The sequence below is a fragment of the Sinocyclocheilus anshuiensis genome, unplaced genomic scaffold, assembly GCF_001515605.1.
Source record: "Sinocyclocheilus anshuiensis isolate Anshui unplaced genomic scaffold, SAMN03320099.WGS_v1.1 scaffold106, whole genome shotgun sequence".
Taxonomy (NCBI): domain Eukaryota; kingdom Metazoa; phylum Chordata; class Actinopteri; order Cypriniformes; family Cyprinidae; genus Sinocyclocheilus; species Sinocyclocheilus anshuiensis.
In genome coordinates, this window is record NW_015542347.1 from 433,879 (window position 1) to 451,493 (window position 17,615).

Here is a 17,615-nt window from a genome sequence, read left to right on the forward strand (position 1 = left end):
TAGTGTATATACAGTAAGTGTATGTATATTTAAAAGCAAATATATTATTTTATTAAATTATATTTTATTTTATTTTATATATTTATATTTCAAATAAATATGGTAACATTTTAGTTTAGGGACCAATTCTCACTAATAACAAGTTACTTATTAGCATGCATATTACTAGCATATTGGCTGTTTATTAGTATTTATAAAGCACATATTAATGTCTTATTCTGCATGACCATATTTTAGATCCCTTGATTCAATCCCATACCTAAACGTAACAACTACCTAACAATTAAATTGGGAGTTTATTGAGGCAAACGTTAAAGTTAATAGTTAGTTAATAGTGAGAATAAAGCTAATTAAAATTAGTAACAGTATGTTCTCATTTAGATAAGTAAATATGGATGTGTGTGTCATCCTGTCAGTTGCGTTTAATTTCTGGAAGAGAGCAATGCTGGATGCATCTATCCTTATACAAATACACAAACACTCACACTCGGTGACCCGTCACAGGCTGATGTGTAATCAGACAGGTATGTAGACGTCTCATTCAAACACAGGGACTGTGAGGGCAGAACTGAGCTTTGAAGGGAGATCATTTGTGAGTCAGGAGTGTGCGTGTGTATTAAATTATAATTGTAGACTTCTTTCAAGTTGATTTTGTCTTGCGGTTTTATTATGTCTTTGTGTATCCTAGTTCGGGATGGTTTTGTTTTGGTGTTTGTGTGTGTGTGTTCCAACTTTGACTGGTGTCAGGAATGCTCTGACAGGAACTAAAGCAAATGGGCCACTAAAACTAATCTCATCCTCTTTTACTGCCTGTCTCTTTCTCTCTCTCTCTCTCTCTCTCTCTCTCTCTCTCTCTCTCTCTCCCCCTCCATACCCATCACCTAAGTTAAGACCCTGCACCCCTGCAGATACCTACTCCCACTACTTTGAAGATGAAGTTAAAGTTTCAAGGCTCATTACCTTTGAATTTGGAAAAAAAATGTTTCATTTTATTTTATTTGTGCTGTTTTTTTTGCTTTGTACAATCAGAAAAAAATATATAAAAAATATTTATTTAGTTTGGTAGTTGTAATACTTGCCATTCTTTGATTTAAAAATATATTATATAATTAAAAATATATATTATTTTGTTATTTTATTTTCTAAACAAAATAAAAAAAATTCCATTATTTTTTTTATTTTGTTTTAAAATTTGGCATTCAATTAGGCTTTTAAAAAATAATTTTATCAATAATTTGTTTATTAATAATGAATTTAATTAAAATTATATATTGTATATACATTTTGTTTTATTTTTTTCTTATTTTTCTTTTCTAATTTTTTACTTTATTTTCTTTTATTTTTTTCATTTTGAAGCCACATTCATATTCTCAATTATTTTGTTTTGTTTTGTTTTGTTTTTTCTTTTTGAATTTTCTTTTAATTTCTTTTTTTTTCTAAACCACATTCATAATAATATCACACATACCTTTAATGAACTGCCATAACCTGTCTGGTCTGAGATTTATTTCTACTTTGCACTGTGATTATGACACTTCATTTGTCACCTGTTGGCCAAGCATTGGCGCATGCGTGTGTGTGTGTGTGTGTGTGTGTGTTTGTAAGCATGCATGGGTGTGTTTGTCACTGATTGACAGCGAGGAAACTGGCCATGTGTATGAACTTAGGACAAGTGAAAGTAGGTCACGCACACTGTTAGTAAACATATCCACTCACACAGTTTACATTTAGCAGTCGCAACCACGCCAGTCTGCATTTTCTAAAAAAACACTGAACATTTGTTCTACTCTTTTTAGTTCAACAGTGACTGGCCTGGTGGTCTATTTTTATTTCCTCCTCCTTTTTTTTACACACACACATGCACACACTGTTTCATAGAAAGGCCACAGATTTCATGTTCCTCCCTGTTTCCACAGCTACACTATCACAAAGGACTCCAGCTGGCTGTGGAAAGAGCAAGGGATGGAGAGAAAGACGAACAGTGACCAGCCCCTTTCTCAACACACGGCAGCTGGGCCGAACTGTCATTCTGCACCCTGGCCTGCTTACACACACACACACACACACACACAAAAACACTCTGCGGCCCCTCCTCTGGCTTTATAGCGCTTTGTGTTTTTTGTTTTTCCGATAATTCCCTTGGCATCTACTAGAGGGAGCCCAACTGACCTGTTTGAATGAGTTTTATCGTTTTTGTCATTTCTAACACACAAGCCCTCACACACTCCCATTGGTTTCCTCCGCGTCCTGCTGTCAACATGCCCAGAGGTGCGTTCAATCTCCCCTCCTAATGAAGCATGAGGCCGAAAGGGGAGTTTCTCCAGGCAGGGGCCGAAAAGAAGGGATGAATGGATGATAGAGGGGGGCAGCGAAGGAGTGGAGAGAAGGGGGTTGAGCAGGGGCCGTCTTTGATACAGCGCTGGCCCGGGCGGGGGGTAGTGTGTTTTTTAGCCAGGAGATTCACCATTCACACTCCTCTGTCGGTCGCTCGTTTGAAGCACCTTCACAAAGAGGAGTTTGTGGGCCGGGGGCCAAAAGGGGTTTTGTCATTCACAGAGTCCCTCTCCTCCTCCTCTTTAACCTCTCGCTCATTCTTTCGCTCTTTTGAAATGAGAAGTGCTTTATCGGGCAAGAACGCAGCCAATTAATGTTCAACCAACAGCCCGAATGGCTACAAAACTACACTGTAAAAATGATTTTGTGAAGGTTCCTTTTATAAAGAAAATAGTATTTCAGTCTTTCTACATCAAATGTGACCCTGTGGTCACAAAACCAGTCTTAAGTGTCAATTTTTAGAAATTGAGATTTATACATAATCTGAAAGTTGAATAAATAAAGCTTTCCATTGATGTATGGTTTGTTAGGATAGGACAATATTTGGGCCGAGATACAACTATTTGAATATCTGGAATCTGAGGGTGCAAAAAAATCTAAATAGTGAGAAAATCACCTTTAAAGTTGTCCAAATGAAGTCCTTAGCAATGCACATTACTAATCAAAAATGAAGTTTTGATATATTTACAGTTGGAAATTTACAAAATATCTTCATGGAACATGATCTTTACTTAATATCCTAATGATTTTTGGCATAAAAGAAAAATCGTTAATTTTGACCCATACAATGTATTTTTGGCTAAATATACCCCAGCGACTTAAGACTGGTTTTGTGGTCCAGGGTCACAAATATTTGTGTTACTTGCCATTTCTTTGTAAAAATTTACCTCAGATTTACCTTCCTCATATTCGATCTAAAGGTTAACTACAGTCCTCAGAATTAGTTTGTTTGCAGTAGCGTTCGGATTGTGTTAGACGAGCGGCAGATGTTAAGACCGTTTTGTTGAGAGAAAGTTGGACGAAAACATTTCAGGGAGTTTTTCTTTCTCCGTTCCTGCCTGCTGGAGTTCAGGAATTCTGTATCACACTCCACTTCCCAACTGTTGGATAAACACGATGGCCTTGAGAGCATGTGTGTGCGGTTTTGGAGGCGTGACGCTTCCATGATCCAAACATCAAAGTGTATCCGTGGAAACTGTGAGGTAGTCCGTAATGCCGCTAACATGGCATGACTTGTTTTTATTCCGTGCCTTTATTTGTGTGTGCTTGCGTGTAGGTGAAAATAAAGTAATTTGGGATGCGTCCTACACATCTGGTCTTAAAGAATATATCGTACTGCGGTGGCCCATGTTGTAAAAACACTATTTTTGAGATGTTTCAGCCTCTAAAAAGACTTTGACAGCTCTCTGGCAACTGACTTCCTCTTCACTTTGTGGAGTCCAGACAACCCGTTGACCTCACTGGCATGCCTTTGTGCGGATGGGGCATCTGTGTGTGTTTCTGTTAGCTGACGTTTTTTATTAGAAGGTTAAATAAATATGTCTACCGTATGAGCTAAAATGCACTTATTTTTATATTTAATTACTATTTGGGGTTAGTATGTTTTTTAGTTTTATTCAGTTAGATATTAAAGGTGACATATCATGAAAATCTGACTTTTCCAGTGCTATAATCAGGTCCCCAGTGCATCTACCAACCAAGGAAATGTGAAAAAGATTAACCCAGTAACTTTGTTTTGGTAAGCCTTTTTCTGCAAGCATCTGAGAAAACGAGCGCGTCTGATTTTGCTCCCTTGGTGACGTGGCAAAGGGATCTCAAGATTTTTGAGCTGAAACTTCACAGACACATTCTGGGGACACCAGAGACTTGTATTACGTATTGTAAAAAGGGGCATAATATGTCTTCGTTAATACTTATATTCAGGAAAGACACATTAAATATGTCAAAAGTGACAGTGAATATACTGTTTGGGGTTTAGTATGTTGTTTTTTGTTTTTGTTTTTCCTGAAAGATATTAATACTTCTATTCAGGAAATACGCATTAAATTGATCAAAAGCAGGGGTGGGCAAACTTGGCCCTTCCAGGCCACTTTCCTTCAGAGGTTAGCTCCAACCCTAATCAAACACACCTGAACCAGCTAATCATTGTCTTCAAGACTACTAGAAGGCTACAGGCAGGTGAGTCATATCAGGGTTGGATCAAATCTCTGCAGGAAAGTGGACTGGAAGGGCCAAGTTTGCCCATCACTGATCAAAAGTGACAGTGAAGACATTTATAATGTTAAAAAATATTTCTATATCAGATAAATGCTAAAAAAAATTTACATTTATGAAAAAAAAATCACATTTTCCACAAAAAATATTAGACAGCGCATCTGTTTTAAAAACAACAATAATAATAAATGTTTCTTGATCACCAAATCAGCATATTAGAATGGTTTCTAAAAGGATAATGTGACACTGAAGACTGAAGTATAATAGCTGCTGAAAATTCTGCTTTTCCATCACATAAATAAATCACATTTTAAAGGGGTCATGTGATGTTGCTAAAAAGAACATTATTTTGTGTATTTGGTGTAATGAAATGTTAAATTGTTTCAAATTCTAATAATATTATTGTTTTTATTTAAAAGTAGACATGATGAACATTTATATTTGACCATGAGAATCTCAATGCTTTTACAGTATAGTGTGTGATAAGAGAAAAAATTCCAGATTGTTCCAGCTTGGAAAATCACATCTGACTGTAGTTTAAAGGGCTCCAGGTGGGTGGATGTTTTGGGCTATTTGACCTGTGGTTTGCCATTTGTCACAGAAAGAGAGAGCGAGAGGAAAGGCTTTAGAAATAAACCGCAGGACTGGGTGGGTCAGAGAACACACACATACACGCTTGACACATGACACAGACTCATACACACAGGTGAGAACAAGCACACACTGCCTGGCTCGAGTGCCGTAATAGTTTAAAGAGAAAGCCTGGCCTACTTTCCACATGCACCGTGACCCAGTTTACATAGATTCAGGCGCACGGAGCGAAGTCACAAACCTGCTCCACATCCCTTCTGTGTGTGAGAGAGCTGTTAAAAGACAGTGCATGATCTTCTTACAGTTCTGTAATCTAAAACAGATGTGCTTTGGCACACACATTCTCGTACGCTCAGATGTCAAGCAAAAGAGAGATCTTCCAATCTAATCCGTTCCCTTCATGTGTTCAGGAGTTACGTGTGTGTGCGTGTGTGTGTGTGTGCGTGTGTCTGGGCTTGCACTAACCTGCTCCTGCCAAAAGCAGGAAATGAGGGAGCTGTAAGAAAATGGACTGCCACTGTTTAGTCTCTGAACACGCACACATACACAGTGTTTAGTCTTCTCCAGCAGCTGTGCTATTCTTAGCAACACAGGCAGGAAGAACAGAGAGAGCAGAAATAGATGGATGATATTGGGACAGTAATTCTAAACTCCTGTTGTAGTTTTGCTCTGCAATACTTCACAATAATCTACTCTAAACATGCTCTACTATACTATGACATTACAGTGCCTATCTAACACTCTTCTACTTGTTTCCGCTCTACACAATTCTATTTCATGACATTGTTTTTTATTTGTTTCTGTACTAAACTTTTTTAACTATTCTACTCTACTCAACTGTATTATATTCTATTTTTTTCTATTCTATTCTGCTTTATTCAAAACTTTTATTCTCCATTAGCTTTATTGTACTCTAATCAAATGTATTCTTTTCCAGTACTCAACTTTTATTTTTCTTCTGTCCTTTTCTATTCCACTCTGTTCAGTTAAGTTTACTCTAGTCAAGTCTGCTCAGCTCTGTTCTGTAGTATTCTACTTTATTCAGTTCTTCTCAAATCTTTTCTATTATTCTATAACACTATGCTATTATGCCAGTCTATTATACACTACTGAAATGTATATTATCATACACTGTTTCTTCCATTTTCTACTCAACTCTACTCAAATCTATTTTAGTTCACTTTATCTACTCTTTATTCTACTTTTCTATACATTCTATAGTTCTGTTGTTCTAAACAACAATTATCTTCAAGTTGACTGAATTCTACTCTACTATATTTGTATTTTATTATTACCTTTTATATTATATCCACTCTGTTTCACTGAATTATACTTTATTCTTTTCTGCCCTGTTATATTATATATTCTAGTACTTTCATCTCTACTTGTTCAACTGTATTCTACGTAACTTTATTCTGTTCTACTTTATTGAATTGTTCTAACTCTAGTATTATATGCCAACTTTAACTTATTCTACTCTATTTAGACCATTTTCTATTCAACTCAACTCAACTCAATTATAGTATATTTGTTTACTTTATTCTACTCTTCACAACTTTATTCTACTCTGTTATATTCTGCTGTGCTCAACTGTACTTCATTCTCTTTTACTCAACTTTGTTCTAATTTTTTTATTTTTTTTGCTCTATGCAACTTTTTTCTACTCCGCTCAAGTCCACTCTACTCTACTGTACTTTACTCAACTCTGTACTAATCTATTCTAAAATACTGTATTTCTGTTGTGTTGTTCTCTATATGATACTTTAAATAGTTCCACGATACTCCAACTTTACTTTCATTTCTTATTTTTATCCCTTTTCACATCATGCACCTACAGTTATTGTCTTGTTATATTTTGACTGTTAAATTAATTTTGCCACTAATTGGTCAGTTGATGAATGTGCTAATTAGTTGTGCAAAATTTCACAGAGTAACCTATCACTTCCTCCTACTCCACAGTATCATCATGTATAACCACCTACAAGAAAACCCCACCCCCAGTCCCGCCCAGGTCAACACCCACCAGACCATACATCTCTATAACAGCACAGAGCAGCACAGAATCTGCACAAGATGCCTACAATGAGCTCACCAGTGCTGGTCCTGCTAACCGGGCCTTAGCAGCGGTCCAGTCGGGCCTCAGCAACTCCACAGAGAGCATTGATAGCATGAAGGCCCTGACAGCAGCCATCGAGGCAGCGAACGCTCAAGTCCACGGCCCAGTCAGCCAGCATGTGACCAACAGCACCATCACCATCACCACAGCCTCCGCCACCACTAGCGTAAGACACGTCTCACAGGAAGCTAAGAGAGATGCCCTCAGGAAGTGCCTGTCTATAGGGATACAGGTTGGCCACACACACTCATACGCACGCACATCTGTGTTGCCTATAGGGTTACAGATTGTATAAGCCAAACCAAACTTACATAGAAAACAAGAAACAGAGAATTATATGTGAAATTCAATACAGGAGAGTCAATTTACAAAAAATAAGTAAACATTCATCTACTCATATTTATGGAAAAATAGACTGTGTCTCAGAACCTTCAGAACAACATACTAGTATACTACACTTATTATTTCTGCAATATAAAGATATGGCAAAAATAGTAACATTAGTATGCCAGTATGCTATTCCAAATTCAGCTGAGCATTTTTTATAGAATATAGGCCTACTGTGATCATTAAGTATGCTCTAAGATTGTGTACGCTATGCCCAAAAATGCTGTTGTTTTGAGACACAGCCATTATTAATGGTATATTCTCTGATTATTAAGTAGGCATACATGTAGTATGCACTATGATGCCCAAATATGCTATCATTGAGGTAGACAGCATATTGGGTTTTAGAACACAGCCATTATCTATAGTATATTCTCTGATTTTTGTGTGTGCTTCAATACATTACATGCTATGATGCCCAGAAATGCTTTCTAAGTAGTCAGCACATTGAGTTTTGAGACACAACTATTAACAACAACTTTATAGCATCTATATAGTATACACTGTAATGCTGTCTAGATAGGTAGCATCCTAGGTTTTTAGAAGTTATCTGCAGTATATTCTCTGATTATTAGCCTAAGTATGCATCAATGTAGTGTACAATTTGCACATTTTACATCTACATCATTTAATACTAAAATATCTACTGACAAATTAGATAGGCCAAGACAAGCACATTTGCAGCAGCAAATCTGACAAGAATAATTCAAAATTTACACCCAGACTCCATATTGAATGCGCGTTTGTCTGTGTTTGTTTAGGTGGACGGTCCTGAGGAAACCAACCAATCAGAAGTGCACTGCAAGTTTCAGTCGGTCGGCATTCAAGTAGAGGAGGAGAGATGGTAAGTTTATCTACACCCACTCACTCTCTCTCACACACAGCATATTCCATTACATCTCTCCATCCTTTAACTCCCAACATGTGCTCATTCAGATAAGATAAAGTCACGTAAAACATTACAGATTTGAGGATAGTGATTATAAAAGTGGAAGAATGGAAGGTGTAATAGGAGAGAGAAAAGAAAGTTGTCATTTCAAGCACATGCTCCTGTGACAAAGACCCTCCCATTCTCTGTCTCTATTTCACACACACAGCTGTCCCTATCATGGTGGTTTGGGCATTGGGGCCTCCTGAAAGGGTAAAGGAGTGGGAGGTAGAGAGACAGCTGCTCTGTGTGTGTAAGCGGGTGTGTCTGTGTGTGCGTGCACGGCCATCTGTTGCTGTGCCCATTATGAAGCAGGCAGGCTGCTGGGTCACAGACATGGTCAAGTATCGACCCACTGTCTCACTTCTCTCTCGCTCTTGCTTTCTTTTGCTTTCTCTGACTCGCACACCCTCAGATGTCACTGTTTTAGCATCCTGTGAGAGGGAGGGACATAACGACAGGAGGAGGTCGAGGCCGCTAGATGTTCAGTCTTTGTGTGTTTCCCTTAAAGTTCTGCTATAGGTCCAGCCGAAGCATCGTAAAATCACTGTCTTGTAGCCAAAGTGCTGCTCAAGAGTACAGATCAAATGCCAGAGCAAATATGTTACACTCACACACACATACTGTGTATAAACAGTTGTTTTATAGAAGGTTGGATATGTTTAGAGTCAGTTGTCCTGTTCCAAATCCAAGTGAACTGAGGCAGTATTTTAAGACATGCTTCCAACACTGGTATACCTCACAGACACCTTGTCTCAGCCAGCTTTAAAACAATATCACAAATATCTTTCATAACCAACAGAATCCATAAATAATGCATTATTTATTGAAAAAAAAAGTAATTTGGTGTTGTTTCTGAATGTTTTACATTCAGTACAAAAAGGTATTAAAAATACCTATGCAAAAAAACACTATTTTTATTATATTATACACTGAACATTGCAGTTAGATTAGCAACATGCTGACATCACAGTATTAGTTATAAATATATTTCATTAAGTACTGAAATGTATAAACATTTTGTTTAAAATAGACTATACCAAATATTTATGTGCTATGCATTTTTATGCTTTATAGAGTGTTTAGAGTATTGTGTGATTGGCTTAGCAATATGCTAATGCTGAAACATTGTAAATATAATTAATTCAATACTGAAATGTATAAAAAAATAGAGTATTTAACATACAGTATGTGACCCTGGACCACAAAACCGGTCTTAAGTATGAGTATATTTGTAGCAATAGCCAACAATACATTGTATGGGTCAGAATTATCGATTTTTCTTTTATGCCAACAATCATTAGGATATTAAGTAAAGATCATGTTGCATGAAGATATTTTGTAAATTTCCTACTGTAAATATATCGAAACTTCATTTTTGATTAGTAATATGCCTTGCTTAGAACTTCATTTGGACAACTTTAAAGGCAATTTTCTCAAAATTTAGATTTATTTTTTTTTTTTGCACTCTCAGATTCCAGATGTTCAGATAGTTGTATCTCGGCCAAATATTGTCCTATCCTAACAAACAATACATCAATGGAAATCTTATTTATTCAGATTCAAAAATATGTACCCTTATGACTGGTTTTGTGGTCCAGGGTCACATATACTATTTTACCCAGTATCTATGTATACTGTGTATTTTTGGCTTTTTAGACTATTTGTGTTTTTAACTTAGCAATATGCTAACATCAAAATGTTGGTTATAATGTTCCCAGATAGCACACGCACATCTGCAATATGTCTGTTAAAGATCACTTCATCTGTAAAGCATCTGCTGTGTACAAACATCTGATAAATGTCTTTAAGATGTCAGTTTTTTTATACATTCTAAATCACAAATGTCTATTTGACATCTGATAGAAAATGTCTTAAAGACCTATTGCAGATGTACAAACTAAAAAATACATCTTGCAGATCTAAATGCAGACATCAAATAGACATCTCCGTGATGTACGTGTGCTATCAGGGTTATTTTATTCAATACTGCTAAGTATTAAAATACTTCAGTTTAAAACTGGATTGTTTACTATCATATTAGAGTATTGTGTTGGTAGTTTAGCAACATGCTAACATCAGTCTCTGCTTATGTAGATTGATACAGATTATGTTTAAGATGCTGTCTTAGTAGGGAGCTGCCTATATAGGAGCTTAGTAGGTTTTGGAATTGAAACAATATGTGTTTGTGTACACATGTATATAAGGTTTGGGCTGGTAGCTGCCAGCATTGAGGAGTTGAGGGCAGCAGATTCCTAGACAGTGAGAGAGGGACACACATAACACACACACACACATACACACACACACACACACACACACACACACACACACACAGCTGGCGTCAGTATTCTTGCAGATCTAAATGCAGACATCAAATAGACATCTCCGTGATGTACGTGTGCTATCAGGGTTATTTTATTCAATACTGCTAAGTATTAAAATACTTCAGTTTAAAACTGGATTGTTTACTATCATATTAGAGTATTGTGTTGGTAGTTTAGCAACATGCTAACATCAGTCTCTGCTTATGTAGATTGATACAGATTATGTTTAAGATGCTGTCTTAGTAGGGAGCTGCCTATATAGGAGCTTAGTAGGTTTTGGAATTGAAACAATATGTGTTTGTGTACACATGTATATAAGGTTTGGGCTGGTAGCTGCCAGCATTGAGGAGTTGAGGGCAGCAGATTCCTAGACAGTGAGAGAGGGACACACATAACACACACACACACATACACACACACACACACACACACACACACACACAGGTCGCCGGTATTTGGACTTTGCTGAAGCATGCCTTTGTAACTGAGATGGAATACAGCTGTAAAACACTGGCACACACACACACGGCTCTCCTAGTACAGGTCTGCTCTTGTTTCCTGCTGAAGTCAGTGCCTTTGAACTCTATGTAGAGACTCCTTTAGCACGTCATACACTCTTTTCCTCCTCCTTAGTGTGGTAGGAACGAAGGAAATTAAGGAATGAGCCCCAAACCAATCACGTCTGGCTTCTTTTGCTCTGGGGAGGTGCACTATAGCAGGTACAAAGACATATGTGGTACTGACAAACTGTTGAGCTCCAATACTTGTCTAGATAGATAGATAGATAGGTGTGTATTTTGATATGTAAGATAAACAACATAATAAAGGTAAATATGCCATTGAAAGTCATTCTTGTCTGGTGATAATAAAAAAGTGAACTTCTGACACTGGTGTCTTCCATGTCACACCCTTCAGAGGTTTTGGTGCTGTGGTGGTCTTAGTGGCTTTAACATGTGGCCCTCCTTTGCTAGGAGAAGCATCTTGAAAAATTAATGTGTGTGGGTGTTCTTGTGTCTCTTGATAGCTTTGGGTAATATGTAAAGCTCTTGAGTCCACCATAGGTTAGTTTCAGCCTCAAACAGACCATCTCATACATAAATGGAAAATCCAGATTCAACCTGATTGGCTGGCTATGACACAATGTCCAGTCATGGTACCATGGTAAACTGATGTCAGTGTGATTTTGAGTGGATGTATGAAGTCAGGTTTTGATAATCATCATGGACAATGATGAAATAGTTAACTCATTTAGGCATATTGTTTTGTCATTTATATTTCTTGCCATTGCCATTTGGTTTAATATTTTGTCATCTAATACAATGAAATGTATTCGTTTTTTATTTGTGGCTTAAGTGTCCAGATATTTTGGAGGCCACTTTATGTATTTTAGGTTCAAGTGTAAAAAGAATCTGTTGTAAAACACTGCCATAGTTACATTTAACTATGAACATGAGAACCACATACACGCACACAAACTCTTTCTTATGATATGATTTACAGAAGGCAATGATTACTTCCATGTGAGCGGAACAAGAAATTAATACTCTCTCTTCTCTCTCTCTCTCTTTCTCTTGTGCCCTTTATTTGTCTGTCTTCCTCTCTACAGGAAGTAGTTAACTGATATGAAACAGGCCTCTCTGACACACACACACACACACCAACAATCCAAAATGGTCTTTAATAGGAAACAAATGGTTAAAAAAAGATATCAGAACTCAGTATGTTGTGAAGGAGAACAGACACAGATTATTGGAAGGATGGGTGAAAATAGTGATTGTTCAGTTCATGAAAAAATGAAGAAAAGCTACAAAAATTCTCACAATTTATGGCCTGTATGTACTATCATTCTTTGTGTTGTGCCTTCTAATAAGCCAAAATTAAAATGCTCAGATGCACAGACACACACAGTCGACACACACTCAGGGTATGGTGAGAGATGTCAGTGTGCTTCAGTGCACCTGAATAGAGCAGGTGTCCTACATCTCCAATACACACACACACCAAGCAAACACAGAGTAGCTGATCTAAGCCAGATTGCTTTGATATGTTATCCCTCTCTATTCCTACAGGTGTGTGTGTCTTTGTGTTTGTTACACTTGTATTTGATATCATGGTCTACAGTTACCTAGAAGGACGTTTTAACAGAAAATTACAAGCCAGTTACTTTATTTATTTATTTACGTCTTTTTTAAAAATCTTAAGTATTTGAAGTGTTAGTTTTTACAGCTTTTTCAACATTATGGGGCATTGGTAACATTTCATTTCACAGCATTTTTAAGCATCATAGGCATATTTATACTTCATTTTAATGGAATTTTTGGCTACAGTATGTTTTATATTTTTATTACATTTCTTAATGATTTAATTTTTGGTAGTGGCTATTTGCACTAAATGCCATAGATGCCATTTACACTAAGTGGAAATAGCAATGGGTTCTATTTACACAAAGTGAAAATAGCAGTATTTTTAGTGATATGCTATTTACACTAATTGCAAATAGGGATAGATTCTATTCACGCTATATAAAAATAGTATTTTCTTTGTGCTACGTGTAAATAGTAGATGCTACTTAGTGCAAATAGTGGCAGATATTTGCACCTCAGTATTGTAGTAATTAAATAATAACATATTGAGTGTAAATTATCATTTTTTATAAAATGATTAAATAGATGCCACCTTATTGGGACAATAAAGCTCTCAATACACCTACCCCTAAACCTACACAATTTACATTTCATAATTAAATACCTGTAAGGCACTTTATTTCCACTTTTCAAATTTTTCCTTCATTTTTATTGAAAATAAATGCTTTTCCAATCTGATATGTAATGGGAAATGGGAGAAGAAAGAGTTCGGCAAAAGACAGATTCGAACTTTGGCCGATCGCGGTCACGTCAAAAGTTACCGCCATGCACCTTACTTACTGCTGCTGTTGCTTGACAGGCATCTTTTGTAAATGTTGTGTAGCCCAACCACACGTTGGTAGGCGGAGTTAGTGTAAATAGCATCTGCTAACAAGGCGGGCTATTTGCACTTAGTGTAAATAGACATTCCATTCATTTTGACATTTTTGATAATAGAGAATAGCATTAGATGCATTAAATGATTGAAAGGGACACTAAAAACATAGTTACAAAATATTTCTATTTCAAATAAATGTTTTATCCTTTAAATTAACTTTCTATTAATCAAAGATATTCGGGGGGAATAAATCTAATAGACTATGCACTGGACTTATGGCAGAAGATTCAGTTTTACCATCACAGGAATAAATTACATTTTTTTACAAAATTATTTTCAATTGTAATAACATCTGACAATTTTACTGTTTTTACTGCATATTTAATCAAATAAATGCAGCCTTGGTGAACCTATGAGACTTAATGAAATTGTCCATAAAAGCCTTATTAAAACAGTGTTATTTTTTCTCACCATATTTTGGTCAACAGTTTGAACACAAGCTATACAACATGATTAATCTTTTCTTTCCAGCTACCGCAGAGTTACACGCTCCAACAGCGTCACCACTGCCGTTCAAGCTGATCTTGATCTTCTGGAGGGTCTTGACGACAACCAGTTCACACAGACCCACCAGGGGCCCATTGTCCGCCAGCCATCCCGAGATTCAGCCACTTCTACTGTCAGCATCCAGGGCTCTGGGAACCACTACCATGCCTGTGTCCAAGATGACTACACCGACGTGGACTTTGACCCCTCCATTCTGCCCCCTCCAGACCCCTGGATGGATGGAGCCATGGAGGAGGCATATGCGAGTGGGGTGTCAGGGTCCGTGTGTCCGCAGGACGGACGCTGGTTTCTGAAACTGCTGCAAGCAGAGGTGGAGAGGATGGAGGGGTGGTGCAAACAGATGGAGCAAGATGAGAGAAAGAATGAGCTCCCAGAAGACAGTGAGTGACTCTGAGATAATGACTATCAAAAAAGTAGTAGGCTGCCTATCTAGACAACATTATTAGGCATTCAATAAAGATATTGTGGAAGTTTCGATGGGTCACTGTAGACTATACACTCATTTAGATTGTTCGATTCAACAACATTTTGGGTATTATAGACTCATTCAGAATGTTCGATTCAAATGCATTTGGATCATTAAAGACTCACTTATAATATTTGTTAGGTTAGATAGGGTCATTGAAGACTTATTTAGATTGTTCGATTCAACAATATTTTGGGCATTATAGACTTATTTAAATTGTTCGATTCAACTGCATTTTGGTAAAGACTGAAGACTCATTTAGAATGTTTGATTTAACTGCATTTTTGGGCATTAGAATGTTCAACTGTATTTTGGGTCAGTGTAAAAGTATTTTGAATGTTCGGTTCAACAGCATTTTTGCTCATTGAAGACTCATTTAGATTGTTCGATTCAACAATGTTTTGGGCATTGTAGTCTCATTTAAAATGTTAGATTCAACTGCATTTAGGGTAAATGAAGACTTGTTTAGAATATTCTATTTAACTGCATTTTTAGGCATTAGAATGTTCGTTTCAACTGCATTTTGGGTCACTGTAGAATAATTTTGATCGTTCGGTTCAACAGCATTTTGGGTCATTATAGGCTAATTTCAACAGCATTAAATTTCTGGAATTTTCCATTCAATATCACTTTTTTGGGAGATTTGCATGTTTGGTTTTAACATTCCAAATGCATCTTTGATAAATTCTTTCTAGGTGGGCAGCTCACAATTTTAGAGTTATTCTACACTACACAGGAAAGTAATTTTAGCAAAATGGCTTTTGTAGCTAAATCATTGAATTTTCTAATTCCATCATGTTATTTTAAAGTCGAGTAGTCATTTTGTTGCAAAACTAGAGTGACATTTGTACAGACTGTGTCTAAGTCATTTGGAGAATAATCAGCCACTTTAACAAAACTACCAGTGCACAATGTCATTTCACAGTCTGGTTACCTCCGACCGGACTCTTTCGTTTTATCCCACTTCCCGCCTTTTCCTTGCTCAAGCACACACACCCACACACGGCGCAGTGACCATCTTCGTGTCAGTCACAAAGCCTGCTTGTTCATCTATCTCCTGTCTGTCTCCCTCTCACATACCAGACATTTCTACCAGCAGGGAGCCACCCGTCTCCCTCGTTTCTTTTGCTCCCTCTTTCTCTGTATATTTTCTTTTTCCTCTCACTGTTTCTATATCTGTCTCCTTCCACTCTCTCTCTTCTCTAACCCTTCCCTCTTTCCCTGAATACATAAAATATGCTAATCTGTCCTATGACAGCACATTGTTTGCCATATGGTCTCTTGCTGCTGCATATGTTAAACAGAGCAAGTTCATTTCGTCGGATGTCTGTTTAAACTGCCTCATGGCTCCAATCCACAGAGACACGCTGCAGTCACTCCTCAGGCCACAGCAAAAGCCTTTATATGACCCCCGCATGGCAAACATTAGCTTCCTTTAATAAGATAATTCACCCCTGTTTGGCAATCTGATATGCTATTTACTCTTTTTAACGTTTAATCTACCTTTTTTACATCACATTCTTGATCTGTATGTGTGTGTGTGTGAGTATCTTGGCTCGTTGGCTTTGGCGGGTGTTTGTTTGGTGTGCATGGTAAACACTCGCCCTGCTCCTCTGGTTCCTGCATTTGGGTTCCCAAGCCTTAGATATTTATGACCCTTTCTCACTTCAAAGAGAGAGCATTTAAACATTAACCGAGTGTCTAAGCCTTTGCGACACACACACACACATTCACTAATGTGTTACTGTGTAGAATCTCTCATACTGTGCTCTCATCAACTTTTCAAGCTACTTAATCCAGTTTTCTTTTACTAAACTTGTTTTCCACAGCTGATTTCCTATTCTTTTTTTCTGTTTAGTTCTCGGCAAGATTCGTAGTGCGGTGGGTAGTGCGCAGTTGCTGATGTCGCAGAAATTTCAGCAGTTCCGGGAGCTCTGTGAAGAAAACTTGGTATGTATGGGGCACATATCCATCAGCCAATCAGAGCAGAGCTGCACTTGGTAGCTCCGCCCTGGAATGGCAATGTTAGCCTGAGCAGTATTAAATCAGTATTACCCAATTAGATATTATGTCTTTTTTTTTTTTTTTTTTAAATTAACAGATGTTTTGTGTATAATCTGTTCCTTGGCTGTCAGAATCCCAATGCCCACCCACGGCCCGTGTCTCAAGATCTGGCAGGATTCTGGGACATGCTGCAGCTGTCCATTGAGAACATCAGCCTGAAGTTTGATGAGCTACACCAGCTGAAAGCTAACAACTGGAAAGCACTGGAGCCTCCCGAGAGAAAGGTACAGATTTTACATCACAAATCCAGATGCATTACACACTCTCTAAAAATGGCTAAGAATACCACAGTTGACACATTAATTTGCGACGCCGTATAAATACAGTGCAGTGCCATTTCGTTGGCATGCTTAAGATAAATGATTGGTGTATTGTAACTGTTCGATATATGTATGTCAGAGTAGATGTCATATTATTTAATGCAAACAAAAACAAGACTGTGAGGGGTGGAAGAGTATTCGGTTCAATATGCCATTCTGTATTGAACAGTTCCCCCAAATTGAAATTCTGTCATTGTTCCAAACTGGTATATTTTTCCCTTAAAAATGAACTGTTTTGACTAATTGTACAGTTTGCTCTTTCATCACATATGAATGAAGCCCGAGGCCTTCAAGGGCACAAAGAAGGGCACAAACACAGTACGTAAGCATTATAAAAGTA

The 17,615-nt window shown here is 37.3% G+C and overlaps 1 protein-coding gene across 10 annotated transcripts in view; it reads left to right on the plus strand.

Moving 5' to 3' along the window:
* Nucleotides 1–17,615, plus strand: part of LOC107691417 (disks large-associated protein 1-like) — a 141,686-nt gene that overhangs the window by 118,856 nt on the left and 5,215 nt on the right. For all 10 annotated transcript variants that reach the window (XR_001634537.1, XM_016489995.1, XM_016490002.1 and 7 more), the window contains 5 exons: nt 7,099–7,487; nt 8,404–8,486; nt 14,390–14,805; nt 16,750–16,841; nt 17,027–17,179. Coding sequence is in view for 9 of the 10 variants with exons in the window: in XM_016489995.1 (XP_016345481.1) it covers nt 7,099–7,487; nt 8,404–8,486; nt 14,390–14,805; nt 16,750–16,841; nt 17,027–17,179 (1,133 nt within the window). In the remaining variant the exon portion in view is untranslated. The remainder of the gene's footprint in view (nt 1–7,098; nt 7,488–8,403; nt 8,487–14,389; nt 14,806–16,749; nt 16,842–17,026; nt 17,180–17,615) is intronic.